Below are 18,629 nucleotides of genomic sequence, written 5' to 3' on the forward strand. Positions count from 1 at the left end.
AGCAAGCAGCACCCTTCCATGGTCTCTGCATCAGCTCCTACCTCCCAGCTCCTGTCCTGACTTCCTTCAGTGATGGGCTACAATGTGGAAGCCTACGCTGAACAAACCCTTCCTCCAAGTTCCTTTTGATGGTGGTGTTTCGTTACAGGCATAGTAAATAACCCTAACTAGGACAACAACCCGGTGAAGGACATGGAGGGAACTAGAAATTATTATGTTAAGCAAAGCGATGCAGTCTCAGAAAGACAAAGAACCGTCTGTTTTCTGATACGTGGATCCTAGATTTTAATTTTCATCTGTGTTATGGGTCATGAAACTAGAAATGGGAGTGTCGGAAGGGAAGAAGGTGCCTTAAGTGGGGGAAGTGAAAAAGGGGTCATAGAATATAGGTGGCTGCACATTACTACAGGGAGGAAGGGGGCCAGGAAGAGTGGCAGGGGTGCAGGGAAAGACATGGAAGAGGAAGATCAACAGAGCAGGTGAGAATACCACAGTGAAAACCACTACTTCACACTAACGTTAATTTTTTTTTTTTTAAAAAAGCAGGGTACAAACACTGCTTTGTGGAGCAATGCATTGTGGAGATGCATTTTTAGACTTAACCTATCATTTTGCCATTTAAAGTTGGCAGCTGAGAGCTGAACATGTTGGCAACACGACTCACCGGTTTTCTGTCTTCCTCGAAGAGGTGCGCTCTCGTGCTCTTCGTAGACGCTGGAGACGCTGACTAAATATTCGGTCCCAGGCAGGAGATCTGAAGAGCAAGTGAAACTTGGTTTAAACCTGAGAGCATGAGCCACCACGGCGCTCCCCGGGCTGCTCCATCTGATGAAATACAGCTGAGCATTCGGTCCCACAGCCTACTTGTAGCTAAGGGAGCACCTATGCCTGGCAGTAATCTGCAGTAGAGGGCCGCTTTGTCCTGCGCCTCTTTAAGAGCCTCAGTTCTGCCTGTATAAATGCAGCTCAGTCGAGTGTAAACACTGGGCATTCGTGTCTCTTTCATCCATCTGTTGAGGGCAACTGATGAAAATTCTTGTGGAATTACTATCTACCCCATCATGGCAACCTTAGGTGGTGATGGGCAACTTCCATGTTGTACAACTTTGCATATAGTTAAGATGTACAGTTGGACAAAATCTGACATGTGTCCTTGTGGGGCCATCAGTGTCTTCAAGATCATGAAGGTGTCTGGCCCCTCTGGGTTCACTGCACTGCACCAAGCAGCTTAATCTTTAAAGCGGGACAGCAACGACTTCTTTAAGGCAGAGTTACTCGGAAGTCACAGCATTAGGAATCTTAGATCACATAACACATGACAGGGTGTGGCTAAGATGGAGCCAACACGTGATGCAGGGTTCAGTATACTGGGTAATGTGGTCCCTTCTGACTCCCGACAAAAATGGCCTCATGGCTACCGTCAAGTCAGTACCCAGATGCTCTGGTCCTCACCCACTTGTGGTGCCTCACGCTCTCAAGTTTAAAGTGGAGAAAGCACTTGGCTGCCTTTTCGTATTTCACTTTCCTGAGACTCGCCTGAAAGGGAGGGGATGTGGAATCTTGAGGCCTTAAAGCATCTTACTACAGGTGTATGGAAAGCACCTCATCACGTTACAACCTCTTGCTTTCTTTTACCCAAAATATCTTTTTCTAAATGGCAGGGCCTGGGAAAAGACCATTTCTATAAGTTGTCTGTTTACTGTCAGTTGTTTCCTAAACTCTCAAGCTTCAGGGAAATGGTGCAAACAGATGTTTTCTGAATTACGAACTAAACCCCTCCTCTCTCCACACAAAACTGTTTCTAAGTTTTCTAATGCTAACTCGACCACCACCCAACGGTATCACACAGAAAAGGACAATAAACCAGATGTGCTGACAGTGTCTTCCTTCCTCTTTTCATAGTTACAGAATTCATTTGGAACTCACTTCTTTTTGTGTACTTATGTGGAAGTGGAAAGCGTTTGAAGGCTTGGCGCCTCGCTGACGGGTTGTTTTCCATTATGATTTATAGAGATCAAAGGTGTGTCACTCCGGCACAAGCGTTACATCTTTGACAATTTACAGAGCTGCCTATTATTAAGCTTGGAGAGTGTGTTGCTTTTACAGCTCTCCTCCTCTCAGGCACTCCTCCACGAGAATTCAGCGTCCATTCACTGCACTCCAGATGAGCATCTATAGAATGTATAGGTCCGAGAGCTTACTTGTTAGGACCACAGCATTGTCCTGAGGTGAAATGGAGAGCTCTGCCACGTCCTCCTCATTCTTCACCGGTGAGTAGCGCACCAGCAGGTTGGTCAGCTCGATGGATGGAGGTGGGGCCCAAGTGACACGCATAGTGTCTGGACCGATATTGGTGAATCGCAGATCGGTGGGAGGAGGGACAGCTGATTTCAAATAAGAAGGAAGGAAGGAAGATTAAGTTAATGTAACTTTAAAGTTAAAGCTAACAAAATAGCTGGAAAGTTAAAAAAAAAAAACAACAACAACAACAGAAAAACAATATTTCATGCATGGAAGAACCAGTCATAATCATGCAAATAGTCTAATCTAAATCTAATCTAAATTATGATATGCTACTGTTAAAAAATAAATAAAACACTATACAGAATACTGTTAGGCCCCTTTAACCTTTCTGCCATCATCAGTGCATTTTAAAGAATATTAATAATTTTAATCTACTTTCAAACAGGTCAGTTGTTGTTTCGTTTTTGGGGTTTGTTTTTTGTTTGGTTTGGTTTGGTTTTAATACCACTGAAAATTTTTTATTTTTTAACCCCAGGCTGAAGAGGCTTAAGTTGCCACACAGCAAAAAGACATAGCAGTACTTTCCAAAGAAACACATGCACACAGACAGAAAAAGACAAGTGGGGTCCTCAGTTTCCCCGGGGCCCCCCTGGTGGGCATCTACATACTACTGCATCGCTATAATCCCATTCAGTGAACTCTACTTACAAGTGAGGGGGTCATGCACCGCGGTTCTCAGCATGTTCTTACCATGCAGGGCAGAGAACCTTTAGGGTGTTGCATGCTGGTCTCCAGACTGTGATTAAAGACGAGTTTCTGACCTCGGACAGCAGCACAGACCAGAAGGCCCAGCGTTTATTGTCTTCCTACCTCTAGAACCACCCTTCTGTTCCACCCTAGCTTTTGATGGGTGTTTTATCAGCTACGAAGGAGCACGGGAGCCTACCAAAAGGTAAGAGGAGACACTCGACACTCGGCTGGCACAGTTTGGAGGTGTGCCTTCGTGTGAACTGGTGCTCGTCACGCAGTTTGATACGCATACTTTAAAGAACAGGCAGCTCAAGACCTGAAATCTTAAGCTGCCTCGCATTTCCCAGATCAGATATCTGGATTTCTTTATCTTTACATCTGTTTGCAGTTTGAATGAAAGCACATGAGACTGCTCATTTTTGTTTTCATTCAGTTAGGTTAATGTATCCCCTTTAGCTCCGAATCCACCCCGTCTTCATCTCTGTGGCCAATCACTGGCTTCTCCTGAGAAACATCCAGATTTAATCAGAGTGAGTGAGCAGCATGCAACACCATCCATGTCTCAAACACAGAAGACTTTAAGATTCACCCGTTTGCTGTGTCAGTGTGGTGGGGGCACTCTCTCCGCCATTAATGAGAGTGATAACGCTGATGTCATAGTCAATGCCGGGTTCCAGCCCTGTAACTGTGTAGTATCCTACTGAGGAGTCCACAAAATCTTCAAAGATAGGGATACCTTCTCCTGCCGCAACTACTGTGATGCGGTACCCAATAATGGTGGAAGAGTTTAGCGGGGTCCACCTCAGGCCGATGCTTGAATCGGTTATATCAACAAAGCTTAGGTCAGTGAGCTGGGGCACCTCTATTGAGTTACGAAGCAAAGAGGAGGCAAAAGGGAAGTAGAGGCAAAAAAGGGGGAGAAATAAAGCAGTGTACATCAGGTGACCAGTAGTAAAAAAACGACAGAATGGTAAAGCAATGATGGTATATGCAATGTTTCCCAAAGTATTCAAAAAGACTTCCCACGCATCGTGAATAATTTGCTTCCCTGGGAGAAGGTCAGTTACCACATTCTTTTAGGGACTTTCTTGCATTTAAAAAATAATCATAAACACATTTACAGTGTCAAAGTCATTCTCAGAACTGACGCATATCTCTAAGAGATACGAGCCACGTTGGGTAGAAAGAATTCAAAACCTTTAGTAAGAAAATAAAAATCTTACAAAGTACAAAGTTTAAAGAAAAATTGGCTGGTTAACTGATACACTTTCTACCATCAAAGCTCACGACAGCATCGTGGTCATGGTATCACTGTATGTTGTGAATGCGTCACTGAAATGCACGGTCAGGCCACCACCAGCCAGCACTGAGCCCAGTCCACTGCCAACATTTTAATTCATGTAATTTAATTAGCATTCATAAACGCATACCAAAATACTGCAGAGGGGAATAGAAGCTGCCCAGCACTTTCCTTCTACCAAAGACTTGGGACAAACAATGAACCTATCCCTGGACAGGTTTTTGTGATGCTGTCTTTCGGTTCGGAAGAAAGCAAGCCCCGAAGGCCTGGCCTTTCCGTCCTTCTGTCTTTTCACCCCACTTCCAATTGTTTAAAAAGGATTTGAAGCGGCAAGATAAAGAATCGGATTGTCAGCCAAGTGTTACTTCAGTGTTCACATATGGAGACAAAAACTGTTTTCTAGATAACGGCTGGAGGTGGATACGGATTGTAAAATCGGGCTCAAAATGTCCCGAGTGGATGCATTTACCACATTACTTTTAGCCTGTCAGCACTGGGTACAGACACGCAACGCTGTTTAGTAATCTTTCCACGTGAGCAAACAGTACAGAGTTAATGCTGTGGCTGCACTCATCACATATCCATGGCAACAAATAGCATCCCGGGGAAGCACAGAGAGTGAAGCAGAGGTAACAGGAAAAGCCTTCATCCAAACAGTTGCTTTGGCTTTGTGGTTTTGGAGAGGTTGGCGTTAAATCCCAACTCTCTCTGACACACTCAGCTATCTGGGATTAAGATGCTAATCCCCATCGCTACTCAAACTGCCACTCTGAGGATAACAGCTTATTTTTCTATTACCTGGGATGATGGTATCAGAGATAGGGGCACTTTCCTTGTCATCTTTGACAGTGTAAACACTGACATTGTATTCCAGGCCAGGATTCAGGTTTTCAAAAGTGCAGGAACTCTGATCGGCGTGAACCACTTCTTCCAGAGAGGTCCCCTGCTGCCCGTTTGTGGGGGTTGTGGTTATTCTGTAGCCAGTAATATCTGGAGTAAACAGGGAGAAGAGTTTACCACAGAGAACGAGCATTTATGACCCGAGGCATATGAACTTGTACACCAGTAATGGATCGATTCAGGAGCAGGTGGGAGAAAGGGGCGGGGCAAGCACTTCTACCCACAGCCAGAGAGCAGGAATTAGTTTTAGTCTTCTCCCTACTCTGCAGAGTGACTATTTCAAAATAACTGGACAGTCTGAGAGTGTCCAGCACTTGGAAATTAATGTTTGAGATGAAAATGCTGACTTGCTCATTCTACATCATCCCCACTGGGTGACCTTACATACGTGTAAATGTGTTAATTGCAAAATAAAATTTTGGCAGCTTTAACCAAGATAAGAAAATCTTAGAGAGGCGACGACCTGAAACTTTGCCTTCCTACAAATTCCAGCCTCCTTCTACCACTCCATCCTGCTTTTCCTTAATGGGTGGCCTGCAGGAGAGCTGAGGAATAGTCCACTTTTTTTTTCTTTTTTATAATATTCCGTGATTGCTTTCTACCGAAGAACACTCTCCTAAGAGTATAAATGTTGGAACATATGGGGCGTTCAGGAAGAGAATGGGGAGGGGGTTGTGGAGTGGAAAACAGAAGTTTAGATGCTCATTCTTGAAAAAGAGTATCAATCATAGAAGACTTCAGAACTGTGAAACCTGGGTGGTGAGAGTGTTGAGGGAGAGGAGGCATCAGTCACAGGCCAGAGCTCTGCAGGTCCACGTTGGAAGAAGACACCACAGTGTTGACTAGGTGAGGATAAGGGAAGGAGGGCATATTCTGTCAGTGGGGAAAAGGTGAACATTAAAGTGGTATGTGCTAGGAAACCCAATGGGATGGGAAATCGATAATGTTTAGGTCATTTCCTCTGCTACTGACCATTGAATGGGCAAGCCACTGAGACTAAAGATTAATGATCCAGCTGCCCAGAAGCAAGGAACTTGTCAGCTTCAAATTTCAAACCCCAAGTAACTTATCTGGAAACAATGTAGCTGTCACCTTATACAATACTTTGCCACAGAGAAGGAAACATCGCCATTTCAAATCAGTCTATTTCAAAGAGAGATTAAGGGGAATATTTCAAACTAGTTTAATTTAGTGTACAACTGTAATCACACATATTTATAGATAATTGCCTGACACATGTGCCCAAGCAAGGGTAAGAACTGTATCAGAAGTTACATCTCCAAATTACAGACTAAAGATTTGGCTCTGTGCATAAGACGTTTGCCATGCAATCATGAGGACCCGAGTTCCTATCTCCAGAATCCAGATAAAGCCAGACACCACAGCATGTGTCTGAAGTCCCAGTGCTGTTGTAGAGTTGGGAATTGGAGAGAACAGAATTCCCATAAGTTACCAGCCTCCCTGTCTCAAGCAGGATGTACCCTCAAGATTATCCTCTGACCCTCACAGACACCCAGTACCACCTGCCTTCACACAGATGAAAAATGTACCCATCAAAGGTGATTTAAAATTACATGTACATCTGTATGTGTGTATATAATATAGGCAGATAGCTACAGATATAGTTTTTGTTGGGACACAGCCCACACTGTAACGAGGGCTAGCATTAAGACTCACTATGTATACCATGCTAGCCTTGAACTCATGCTAATCCTCCTGCCTCAGCCTTAGTATTGGGATGACAGTTTTATTTTTATAGATGTGTTACCGATATCAGTGAAATTAAAAACAATTAAGGAGCAAACTAAATATTTTGCTCCCATTAGAATGTTTCCATTTAGAATGTTCTCAGTAATGAGTATCATGGTGTCTCAGCAATAGTCTCCCCATGCTCGTTATTTAATGATAGAATTATATCTAACTTAATAGTCTTATGGTGTGTTATGTTCCTTGAAAGGTAAAGTGTAAATTCTTTATGCATGTTGTGATTTTATAAATGTTCTTATTAACTCCATTTGTTTTATTAGTTATTTACTTTCTGTGTGCACGTGTGTAGGCATGCACGCACATCCCCATGGCATCTATGTGAAGGGCAGAGGACACCATGGGTCCCAGGGATTAACCTCAGCCAGGCTTGGCCTCAAGCCGCTTTCCCCGCTGAGATACACTTCACCTCTTCCCCTGAAGAAATTATATTTTGTGTATATATCAGTTATTACATTTGTTTAGTCTGTGTGGATATGTATGAGTGCACGTATGCCATGCTTGCAGAGGTCACGGGATAGCTTCCGGCAGTCAGTTCCCTCTTTCTACCATGTGATTCCTGGTGATCAACTCAGACTTGGCAACAAGGGTCTTGACCCACCAAACCATCTCACCAACCCTGAAGACATTTTAGTATGTGTGAACATGTTTACAGCTTCATTTTCTATCACTGGGCACCTCGTTCTCTTGAGTCAGGATCTCTCACTGAACTTGGGAGCTAGGCTGGCAGGTAGCAAACTTCAATAATCCTCTCCATCCCCCACAACGATGGGAGTGCAGGTCTTCGTGAGCCACGCCCAGCTTTTTGTATAGGCGCCGTGGATGAACTCCAGTCCCTGGGCTTGTACAGCAAGTGCTCTTACCGACTCTAGCCTTCTCCTCCCTGGCCCTGTCGCTCTCACATTTTACAGTGCAATTCATCACCTATCTGGAGGTTACGCATCTGTGTACTGAACCAACACGGATTAAAAACATTTGAAAATAATTTGGATCTGTTCTGTGCATGCACACTTGGTTGTTCCTGTTCCCTAGATCATCTAGTAGGACAACTACTTTCATGGCATTTGCAGCATATTAAGCTATAAGTAATCTACGGATGACTTGACATACAGGAGCAATGTGTAGGTTTTATACAAGCACAACAACTTTTTATGCAATGGGCCAAGCTCCTGCAGGTTTTGGAATCACTGAGAATCCTGGAGCCAGATACTAAGGGATAGACTATACTTCAGTGAATAGTCTATTTAAGATTCGTGGTACAGCCAGGGATGGTGGCACAGGCAATCTCAGTACTCGGAGGTACAGGCAGGTGGATCTGTAATTTTGAGATCTGTGGTCTACGTAGTAAGTTCAAGGACAGCCAGGACTGTTAAAAGAGAGACCCTGTCTCAAAAGCCCAAAACTAAAATGAAATTAAAAAACAAACTTATGGTAATGCATACCAAGAAAACTATGTGCTAAGATTTCAGCCATATTTATTAATTTGTTTGTTTGTTTATTATGTGTACTGTCATTTTGCCTGCATGTATGTCTGTGTGAGGGTTTCAGGTTGCCTGAAGCAGGAGTTACAGACAGTTGTGAGCTGCCATGTGAGTGCCGGGAATTGAACCCTGGTTCTCTGAAAACGCAGCCAGTGCCCTTAACCATTGGGCTATCCCTCCAACATGTTTGGGCATTTTTAATGTACTGAACAAAATCTTGTCTCCATCTAGTCCTCATAGTTCTCTGCGGCATAAACATTTGTCTTTTCTCCCACAGCCTAGCCTCTGGCTGCCCTGTCTCTTGTGAAGAACGTACACAGACCTGTTTACATGTGGTAAACACCCTGTGTGTTTTGTGAACTCTCTCATACTCCTGCGTCACGCATGGAGACCCCGAGTAGTTGTTTTCTCTCTTCCTCTAAATGGAATCAAACTCCATCTTGGAAAAGCTTGTGTAGACAGGCCCTCAGACCCACCTTACCTGGGTGGTGCTCCTCTTACCTGGGGTGGTGCTCCTCTCCCAGGAGACCGTCAGTACTCCAGTGTCAGGGTTCGCATCCAGGTGTAAGTTGGTTGGTGGAGACAATGCTACACGGAAAAGACAATTTAAAAGGTAAAGTGAACATAGAATGTTTGGCTTGTGAAAGGTTTCCTTTCCCACCCTCTCCTCATCTCTCTTTCCTTTCTCCTTCTTTCCTTCCTTTATCCCTTCCCTCTAGGATCGGGAAAATAAAGGAAATATGTACTATAAAACCACAGGCGACAGTTCTCTGATAGAATATTTGTTTTTGTTTTTTTTTTTTTTCAGGTTAATACTATTATAACACTATTGAGATTGTCTCATCTTGCCAGTTCGAAAGACTTTTAACGTGGAAGGAACACTGTGGATGCCGTGAGACCAGCTAAGCCTGCTACACCAAATTCTGAAGACTCTAATGATATAAATAAGGGCGGGCTCTTCTCTTGCTCCGTTCTCATCAGCAATCTGTGGCACTAGACTTAACCAGAATTAGAGGAACTTGTTTCCTTTTTTTTTTTTTTTTTTTTTTGACAGATTCTCACTGTGTAGCCCTGGTTGGTTGGTCTAGAACTCACTATGTAAACCAGGCTAACCTCAAACTCTACAATATCTGTCTCTCTCTGCCTCCCACGTGCTGAGATTAGAAGTATGTATTATGGGGGCTGGAGAGATGGCTCACTGGTTAAGAGCACTGGCTGCTCTTCCAGAAGCCTTGAGTTCAATTCCCAGCAACCACAAGGTGGCTCACATCTATAATAGGATCTGATGTCCTCTTCTATCAAGCAGGCATACGTACATATGGAGTGCTTACATGTATAAATACATAAATCTTAAAAAAAAAAAAAAGAAAGAAAGAAAAAGAAAAAGTATGTATTATGAAACCCAGCTCACTGATGTTTGAGACAGGGTCTCAAGCAGACCAAACTGGTCTCTAATTTTTGGTGTAGGTGAGCCTGGCCTCGAACTCCTGATCCTCCTTCATAACTTCTCAAGTGCTAGGATTAAAAGCATGCACTACCACACCTGGCTTTGATAGTCTTTTTACATAGTTTAAAAGTTCAAAGAAAGAAAGAAAGCTCTTCTTACGGGTCACTACTCTGTTGACAATTGGTGCATCTCTCTCCTGTCCGTCTCTCAGGACTTGGATGGTGTAAGTGTACTCTACGCCCGGAGTCAGGCCAGACACAACGATGCTTCCTGACTCTGAGGTCACTTCTCGGGGCGCTTCACCTCCCTGGCTTGGTCGTACACCCAACTGGAAGGAGGAAAGCAAAATCAACGTGAAGGATGAATATTCCAGAGCTCCCCTAAAGGTTACAATTTTTGCAATTACACTCACACAGTGAGAACTCCTTGAAAAAAAAAACAAAAAACAAAAAACCTCTGTATGCTTTTCGTTGGGTGGGTAACAAGTTGAGGGCTCACTTTAGTTATTTTGCAATTAGCTAGGGAGTATCTTCCCTGGTACTAGGGCCGTTTATGATAGCACGTTCTAGAGAAATGCCATTATAACTGTTTGACAAAGAATCTTCTGGTGCATACCAGCAGTCCACAGGGAACAAATTCCCTAGGCTCTCTCTTTAATGAGTTATTCACATTCAGTTAACTTTCTAGTTTTCACCATCCACTTTGACACTCAGAAATGAAAAACACACTCCCATGAAGACGGGTGTTCGTAACTTCAAAAGCCTAGGTAATTTTATCAAGCAGTATTCAACTGCAGAGAAATCCTTCATATTCTCCGTGGTTTTTAAAACTCTGAATGACATTCGTAAGAGAAACTAAAGGTGGTATCTTGGCGGTCTCCGTAAAGGGCCCCTCTGTATTTGAACAGCATACCAATCAATGTGGCTATTTGCATGCTAAAAAGCGAAATGACCTTCGATCTATTTCTTCTTTTCTTTCTTTAAAAAAAAAAAAATCAGGCTTTGATTTCCAGGCATAATCGGTATTTCTTTTTTCATCCTTTGAATGCCAAAGGATGAGAGTCTTTAAAACATACTCATTTGTATTCATCACTTTCCTGATATTATTACTTTAAAGAACATGACTCCAGATATCTAAAACAAAGACCTCAATTTTAACTCCTATTAAGAAATTCACCCACAGGGCTTTGAACAACTTGAGATGAAACTGATTGGCTAAAAAATGTGAATTTTGAGTGACTCTGGATTTAATTGGTCTTCCCAAATCGGCTTTCGTTAGCTTCTTGACACCCATTTAGATCAACACATCAAATGAGGTTTTCCTATATTTTTATTTTAAAATGGAGTTCCCTGGGGAAAAGGACAGACAACAACAGAAACAAAACAAAACAAAACAAAACAAAACAAAACAAAACAAAAAAACCATTACAGCTCCATGCTAATGGTTTTCTTCCTTTGCAAAACAGAGGCGCCTGCCTCAGAGCAGGCAAGTCTTTGCTCTCCCAAGGCCCTAACAAAATCTGGGAAGGCACCTCTGGGCTGCATCTGTGAGGTGCCTCTGCCACTCACCCTAAAGCCAATCCTTGGAACAGGGGTCCAGGTAATCACAATGGTGGTCTCTGTCACCTCGGTGTTGTAAGGTGGGATGGAGCGCAGAGGCTGCACTGCAAAGTAACCAAGACGAGGGTCAGCCCTTTGGTGTTGCCCAGGACCGCAGATGAACGACCATTTTAACCAGAACTTTGGTCTAAGCAGCAAGTAGACTGAGAATGTAGCCCAGGTTCCTTCATCGGCCGAGAAGCCGAAAGTCGCTGCTTCTTAGTGACCTAAGTCACCCAGGACTGGTGGCATGTGATTCTGCAGGGCCAGCATTGGGCTTGCATTTCTGGCACAGACCTGTCACTCACACGTATGTAGAATGAGGGGCTAGCTGACCTCGAAGAAGTCCCTTTTGATTTCTCAGCTTTTAATGATCTGTATCTTTTCATCATTTTTTTGGGGGGGTCGTGTCATCAGCATCAAACTCCTTATAAAATATACAATGGCTCACTGCAAACTGGTAGTCATTCTGTTTCTTAATCCTTGTGGTGAACAACGATGAAACTACAGGTACAAGCTAAAAGTAGCTTCATGCTGGATTACTTCACGATAGTGGAAAATTACTTTTAGATGCCACTGGAAATTCTGACACTACAGATGACTGCAAGTTCTAAAGATCTGTCCCTCAAACCTGTTACTGGTCATTCAGAAAAATAATGCTACAGATCCCTAGTGCCTAACCACAGGGCATAGGAATTACAAGGAGAGTATGTTTGCTCATAGAATCCTGACACCACTGTCCTTTCTTTTAGTGAAAATACTAATTTTTTTTTTTTTTTTTTTTTTTAATGCACAGGCCGGAGATAATGTTCAGCAGTTAGGATCAAATAGGGCCTCTTGTGTTCAGTTCCCAGCACCCACTCTGGGTAGCTCACAACCAGAGGGGCTCTGACACCTCCCTGGGGACCCACACTTCACACGCACATACCCTACCCCTCCCCAGCATATATACACACAGGATTTTATTTTTATGCTCTGTTTTTGTTTTGAGACAGGTTTCTCTGCATAGCCCTGGCTGTCCTAGAACTCGCTCTATAGAGCAGGCTGGCCTCGACCCCATAGAGATCAGCCTGCTACTGCCTCCCGGAGCACTGGGATTAAAGGTGTGTGCCACCCAAACCCCCACAGCCCCATCTATTTAAAAAATAAAAATTTAAATAAGAGAAGTATTACAAACAATTAAGATAAACATTCCCAACCACCGTACAGGTTTGATTATAAATTTAGAATGGCAAGGCTCCAGAAAACAAGATCTCTGAGCTGGTTAGATTCAGGTGCTTCAGTGTTCCAGAGGCCTGTTTGCTCCATTTTGAAGGCAAATTCTTTTCCTACTGGAATAAACCCCACAGAACACATCTACATAAATTATAAATGGCTAGTTACCCTCTGGTCCTACAAACGAGGATGAGTTTCTTGTTTGTTTCTTTCTTTCTTTCTCTTCCTTGTTTATTCATGGTCCCCTGTGGGCCAGGCTGGCCTCAACCTTTCTATATATTAGGGAACGAGCTCCTCCCACCCCTTCGCAGTGTGTGGCACAGGTGCACGGGTGTGACTCGGTGTGTGTAGCGCTGGAAAGCAAACCCAGGGAGGCAAGTACCCGTCCAATCATGCTCCGCCATAAGCCCCAAACAAGAGTGAAAATGGCTTCATATCTCACTCTACAACTGTCTCATTCTTAACTTTTATTTAAATACGCAAAGAAAGAAAAGTGGAAAGAAAAGTCAAATACGTACAGACCACTTTTCAGGGAGGTTGCTGCAGTGGTTGAACTGAAGTATTGTGCTTACACCTACTGAGTTAGGAGGTGGGGTTGTTTCGTAAGTGCGCTATTTTGGTAGCATCTGAGATGAGGTGGGTGGGCGCCCTGAAATCATACCCCGCTAGACTGCCGACTAATTCTCCAAAATGCCAGGGCCAGTCCCAGCTGACCATTTCTAACTGCCCGGGAGAAGCAATTCAGCATGAATAAACCCTCCCCAGTAAGCAGAGGCACAAAGATCTCTGAGTTTGAGACCAGCCTGATCTACAAAGCAAGGTCCAGGACAGCCAAGATGACACAGAGAAATGCTGTCTTGAAAAGCAAGCAAGCAAACAAACACAATTCAGAGCAGTCAGTTTCCTTCACCTAGGTATTTTCTATCACTTGAGCCAGGCAGCTAAAGCTTGCCCCAAGTTTAGGATGGATATTCTCTTGCCTAGGCAAACCATTACAGGAATATCACCAAGCCACAAACCCACAAACTGTTGTCAAACAAAGGATGTGCCTGTTAGTATGAATTATGGGTTCTGGCAAGGCTTGTTAGGCCAGAAACAACCTGAGTGTTGAGAAATAAAATATGCCCTCGATATAGGAGAAGGCTGAATTCCTCCCTCTACAAATAGCTGATCTCCCCACTCTTCTCACAATTGCTCTTAAGAATTTAGCATGAGATATAAAACTCAGAAAAGTTGTTTCCAAAGCTCAAGTCTACTAAAACTGCAGAAGCTAACGTTCATAGGCCCTGCTGACGTTTATAGCCAGAGACTATTTGAGGTTCAAATGGATTTGTGTAACTCCTTGCTTGCATTGGTTTATTTAAATCTGAGCCTAAGTGAGATGTTTTTATAACCATTTGTCTTTCAATCGGTCATCTATTTGAAGGTTTTTGGAAAGTACACTGTGTACAATGCAGTATGTAAATTAACCTTCTCAGCAAATAGCCCAGAAGCCAGGAGTAAGAGGCAGTGTGCACTAAAACCTCCATGCTGATTCACTTAAAGGACATCTATTAAGAAATGGGGATTTGCAAGAAAAACAAAGAGAGCGGATCTTAGACTATCTCAAAGCAAGGCAACGTAAAATGGCAAAAAAAATTTAAAACGAATTCTCTCTCTCTCTGAGGCAGGGTTTCTCTGCATAGCCCTGGCTGACCTGGAACTCACTCTATAGACCAGGCTGGCCTCCAACTCAGAGATCCACCTGCCTCTGCCTCCCAAGTGCTGGGATTAAAGGCTTGCACCACCAACATGGCAAAATGAATTCTCTTGCAACTAAAAGACTTCATTTGCTTGTGATGAACAATCTTATAGGAAAAAGCAAGCCTTTAATACTAACCTCATACACCAAAGGTACATGGAAGTCCATTTGTGGTAAAGTATAGATTCCTGTGGGGAACACCTGACAGGGAATCTACTTTGGGAAATTCCAGAGTAGTGTACAAACTAGGCTTGTCTCCATGATTGCTTTTATTTTTATTGATTGATTTTGGTTTTTCAAGATAAGGACTGTCTATCTAGCCCTGGCTATTCTGGACCCCACGAATGTAGACCAGGCTGGCCTTGAACTCACAGAGATCCACCCAAGTCTACCTACCAAGTGCTGGCACTAAAGGCATGCGCCACCATGGGCTTCGATTACTTTTTAATGCTTTTGAGCACCCATAGTTTAAAATTAGTCAAAGAAGGCTTGTTGAAACCCCCGGAAAGCTGAGAGCTAGGGGCACACGGCAATAAGTGCCGAAAGCGTGCTTGTGGTAGGCGCTTCCATAATTCAAAATGTCAAGCTAGAAATAACAAATAAGTGTTCAGCAAGAAATAATCTCATAACTCTTTGTCATGTAAATAGAGCATACTTAGTAGAGAAACAGCTTGTGAATACAGGCCTTCATTGGGATGTGGATAAATAAAGCGATCTATGGTCATTTCCTCTGAAATGTTGAGTAAAAGGACAGCCACGGCCAAAAATTCTTGTATTCTTCCTCCCTGTGGAATTTAAAGCTTAAGGAAAAGGAAAACCAGGCCTCCACTCTGTGAAGGACTGTAGCCTTCAACAGTCCAGGCTCTCAAGGAAATCATTTGCTTAACCTCTCATTCTGTTTGCTGATGTCTCTCCAGTCTGTGGGTGGGTTTTGTTTACATATACGACTGTCATTTGACGTCTGGAGTGATGTGATGGAACTATTGGTCCTGATTATCATTTGTCTATTAGTGTTGAGTCAAGCCTTTCTTTTCTCTCTCTCTCTCTCTCTCTCTCTCTCTGTGTGTATGTGTGTGTGTGCGTGTGTGTGTGTGTGTGTAGTCTACGTGTCCAGGAATTCTTGTGAGGAAGTCGGAAGGTCTGCATCATGTAACTTCCTTACCAGTCTCCACCATTTTTTTTTAAAGGTCTCTCTATGTTTAAAGGTCTCTCCTGACTGTTCTGGAACTCACTATGTAGACCAGGCTGGTCTCGAACTCCGAGATCCACATGCTTTTGCCTCCCAAGTGCTGGATAAAAAGCGTGCACCCCGACACCTAGCCTCCACGGTGAGAAGCTGGAGTTACTGACTAGCAAGCCTAGTAAGCCTCTCCAGATCCTTTTGTCTCTGTCTCCCGGTGCTGGGATTATGAGTACACGCCAAAGCACCTGGCTCGTCATGGCTGTGCCGGGGATACCAACTTAGGTCCTCACATGTAAGCATCACATGCTTTAGCCACTGAGCTATAGCCCCAGGAGGATAGAAGGAACCCCGAAACACCTTCTAGTTAACACACTGCTTCCTTCAGCCAGAAAACTCTTGCTTTAAATCATTTATCAGGCCAAGCGAAGGCCATGTGATGGCCATTCTGGCAAAGTTCCCTATGGCTAGAGCGGACCACCAGCCTAGTCACGGAGCACAGTTTTGGTGTCACTGTTTTAAATGACGCAGTATGCTTTTTTAAGTTAGCTTTGAAAGAGTGGAAGGACAGAGAGCCCATAGTTAAGAGCAGGCAGCTTCGCTAAAGAAGAAAGCATTTGGCTTCCGGCTTACTGGTAGTGAAGACTCCGGTGGCCTTGGGACTCTGCTGGTTGCCTTTCAGAGCTACCAGGGTCACAGTGTACTCAGACCCAGGCTGCAGATTTCGCAGGGGATACTTGGTGGCCGAGGGTCCCACGTTGAACTGCTTGGGCTGACCTCCTCGGGTCAGGCCCACTGTCAGGCGGTAGCCCACTATCCGGGCCCGAGGTGGGGTCCAGGTTACCATAACCGTTCTGTCGGTTCCATTGACGAACTGGAGGTTAGTGGGAGCATCGAGTTCTGGAAAAAAATGTGTCAAGAAACGTTTAGATCAATAATTACTGTGCTGAAATCCTCCAGGTTGATGAAGTATTCTAAGCCTTCACTCCTTGAGGTTGAAACTAACTCAAGTCAGAGCCACATCCCTGGAAACTGTGAGATTTTTTTCAGAGACTGGGGCTGGCGTAGAATTTTGCCAAAACTTTTGTCAGTTATGAGAACTCATTGACCTTTTTCATGACTTGTCTGTCATCCTTCGAAAAGGCTAATTTCCCCAGCATGATTAACCCACCACCCTTGGAAATTACAGTTACATTATAGTGACAGCATTATTATTATTTTTTTTCTCAAAGCAAAACAAACATTTTGCACAACCTGCAATTTGCTTTGGGCCAGGAAGATTTAGGGAGGGAATGGTGAGCCCAACAGACAGAGGGCAAGAAAAGCTTGGTAGGTACTACGGACAACATGCTAATTTGTGTACTGACTGACTAGGCCCTGCTGGGGAAATAAAGGCTACCTCACATGTACCTAAATGATAAGAAGAATGCCAGTCTCATGGTGGGGCGGTGGGAGCTTTTACTGTCAGAAAGAATCACACAGATTATCACTTTTTCTTTTTAAGGATGATAACTGGGTTTCCCATAGGAAACATCTTTGATAGAAGAGACCTCCCAGAGATGGTCGAGTGTAATAGAGAGCATGAGCTTTGGGATCCAAAAGGTAACCCAGAGCCACTTCTGTCACTGCCTAGACACAGAGCTCCCTTGGTACACCTCAAGTTTCTTCCCATATCCAACAGAAGTAAGTTTCCTTTGTACACTTCAACCAAAGACCTAAGACCTAATAAGGTTATTCTGGGAAAGAACTGAACAGATAACTTGGTGACCAGTATCACTAAATGCTCAGGAATTATTATTTAAGTTATTAATTCACTCTGTGGTATTAGAGACAGAACCCAGAGCATCACACCTGCCAGGCACACACTCTACCACTGAGCCACACACCTCTGCCTGCCAACTGCTAGTCTCAAATTCTACTGCAAAAGTATTAAGAGAACACACTTTTAACTTTGATATAGATATATCTAACTACATATACAAAAAAAAAAATGAACTTAAGGGCTGGGGATATAGCACAGTGGTAGAGCACTTGCTTCCCACCCAGCACGAAGAAAGGAAGGAAGGGAGGAAAGGAGGAAGGGAGAAAGGGAGGAGGACAGAAGCACTGAAATTGCATCTTCGTTGTCTCAGCAAAGAAAACTCCTAAATGTGCTTAAACTCTTTCTTTCGTACATTCTAGTGGTAAGGATGTTGGAAGCAGCGCGTATGTCGGCGTTAGCATCCTTAGAACCCTGGTTTCATTCCACCTTCAACATTCCCTTCAACCTGAAGTTTCCTTACTACTTAGCATGTGAGTAGCATGTTGTAATGTTGTAACCTGAGAGTGATTAGCATGTGATCACAGGTAGAAATGAGGGGTAGAGCTTGGAGGTGTGGCCAAAAGACAGGCAGGCAGGAATAGGACATACTGGTGGTCTGTTGTGCGGTCAGGGGCTTGCTTTCCCTGCCCTGGTTCACAGCAATGACTTTGAAGAGGTATGTGACCCCGGGAGACAGGCCCAGGATTTCGGCAAAGGTGTTCCTGCTGACAGGCAGCCTCTGCCCGTGTTCCCCAGGCAGGTTGACAGGCAGCACATCCACACGGTAGCCAGTCACTGCACTGTCAGGAGGTGTCCACATGATGGTGACTTTCACGTCCGTCACTTCCACAAACTGGAGGTCCTTCGGAGGGGGAACTTTTTCTAGCAGACAAGAGACACGAGTTATTCACAGTTGCTACTGAAGGTTGGTGCTGGATGGCAGAGATCCCTGAACAATTTAGGCATTTCTTAGACCCACTGATTCTACGCCAATACTGGCTGTTGCTCCTCAGTCAAAAAACAGAGAGAGAGAGAGAGAGAGAGAGAGAGAGAGTGAGTAGATATTAGTGGTTAATCAAACTGATATTGAAATCCTTATTTAGCATCTATAGAGAGGCGTAAGTTTATAGCATAAAAGCAAGACATTAAACACACAAAAATAAATGCTTCTACTTTAAGATACCTATAGGAAAGCTGTGGTGTATTTA

At 43.8% G+C, this 18,629-nt stretch overlaps 1 protein-coding gene across 12 annotated transcripts in view; it reads right to left on the reverse strand.

The window, feature by feature from the left end:
• The window catches only part of Fn1 (fibronectin 1), a 68,615-nt gene that overhangs the window by 24,136 nt on the left and 25,850 nt on the right, over positions 1–18,629 (reverse strand). For 6 of the 12 annotated variants that reach the window (XM_021651552.2, XM_021651561.2, XM_060368594.1 and 3 more), the window contains exons 19-27: positions 18,031–18,303; positions 16,254–16,520; positions 11,455–11,549; positions 10,046–10,214; positions 8,941–9,027; positions 5,093–5,284; positions 3,584–3,856; positions 2,202–2,384; positions 665–754 (exon numbers count right to left, since the gene is read on the reverse strand). In XM_021651552.2, the coding sequence (XP_021507227.1) occupies positions 665–754; positions 2,202–2,384; positions 3,584–3,856; positions 5,093–5,284; positions 8,941–9,027; positions 10,046–10,214; positions 11,455–11,549; positions 16,254–16,520; positions 18,031–18,303 (1,629 nt within the window). The remainder of the gene's footprint in view (positions 1–664; positions 755–2,201; positions 2,385–3,583; positions 3,857–5,092; positions 5,285–8,940; positions 9,028–10,045; positions 10,215–11,454; positions 11,550–16,253; positions 16,521–18,030; positions 18,304–18,629) is intronic. The other 6 variants (XM_021651563.2, XM_021651559.2, XM_021651558.2 and 3 more) reach the window with 1 other exon arrangement.

The sequence above is a fragment of the Meriones unguiculatus genome, chromosome 15 (genome assembly GCF_030254825.1).
Source record: "Meriones unguiculatus strain TT.TT164.6M chromosome 15, Bangor_MerUng_6.1, whole genome shotgun sequence".
Lineage (NCBI taxonomy): Eukaryota > Metazoa > Chordata > Mammalia > Rodentia > Muridae > Meriones > Meriones unguiculatus.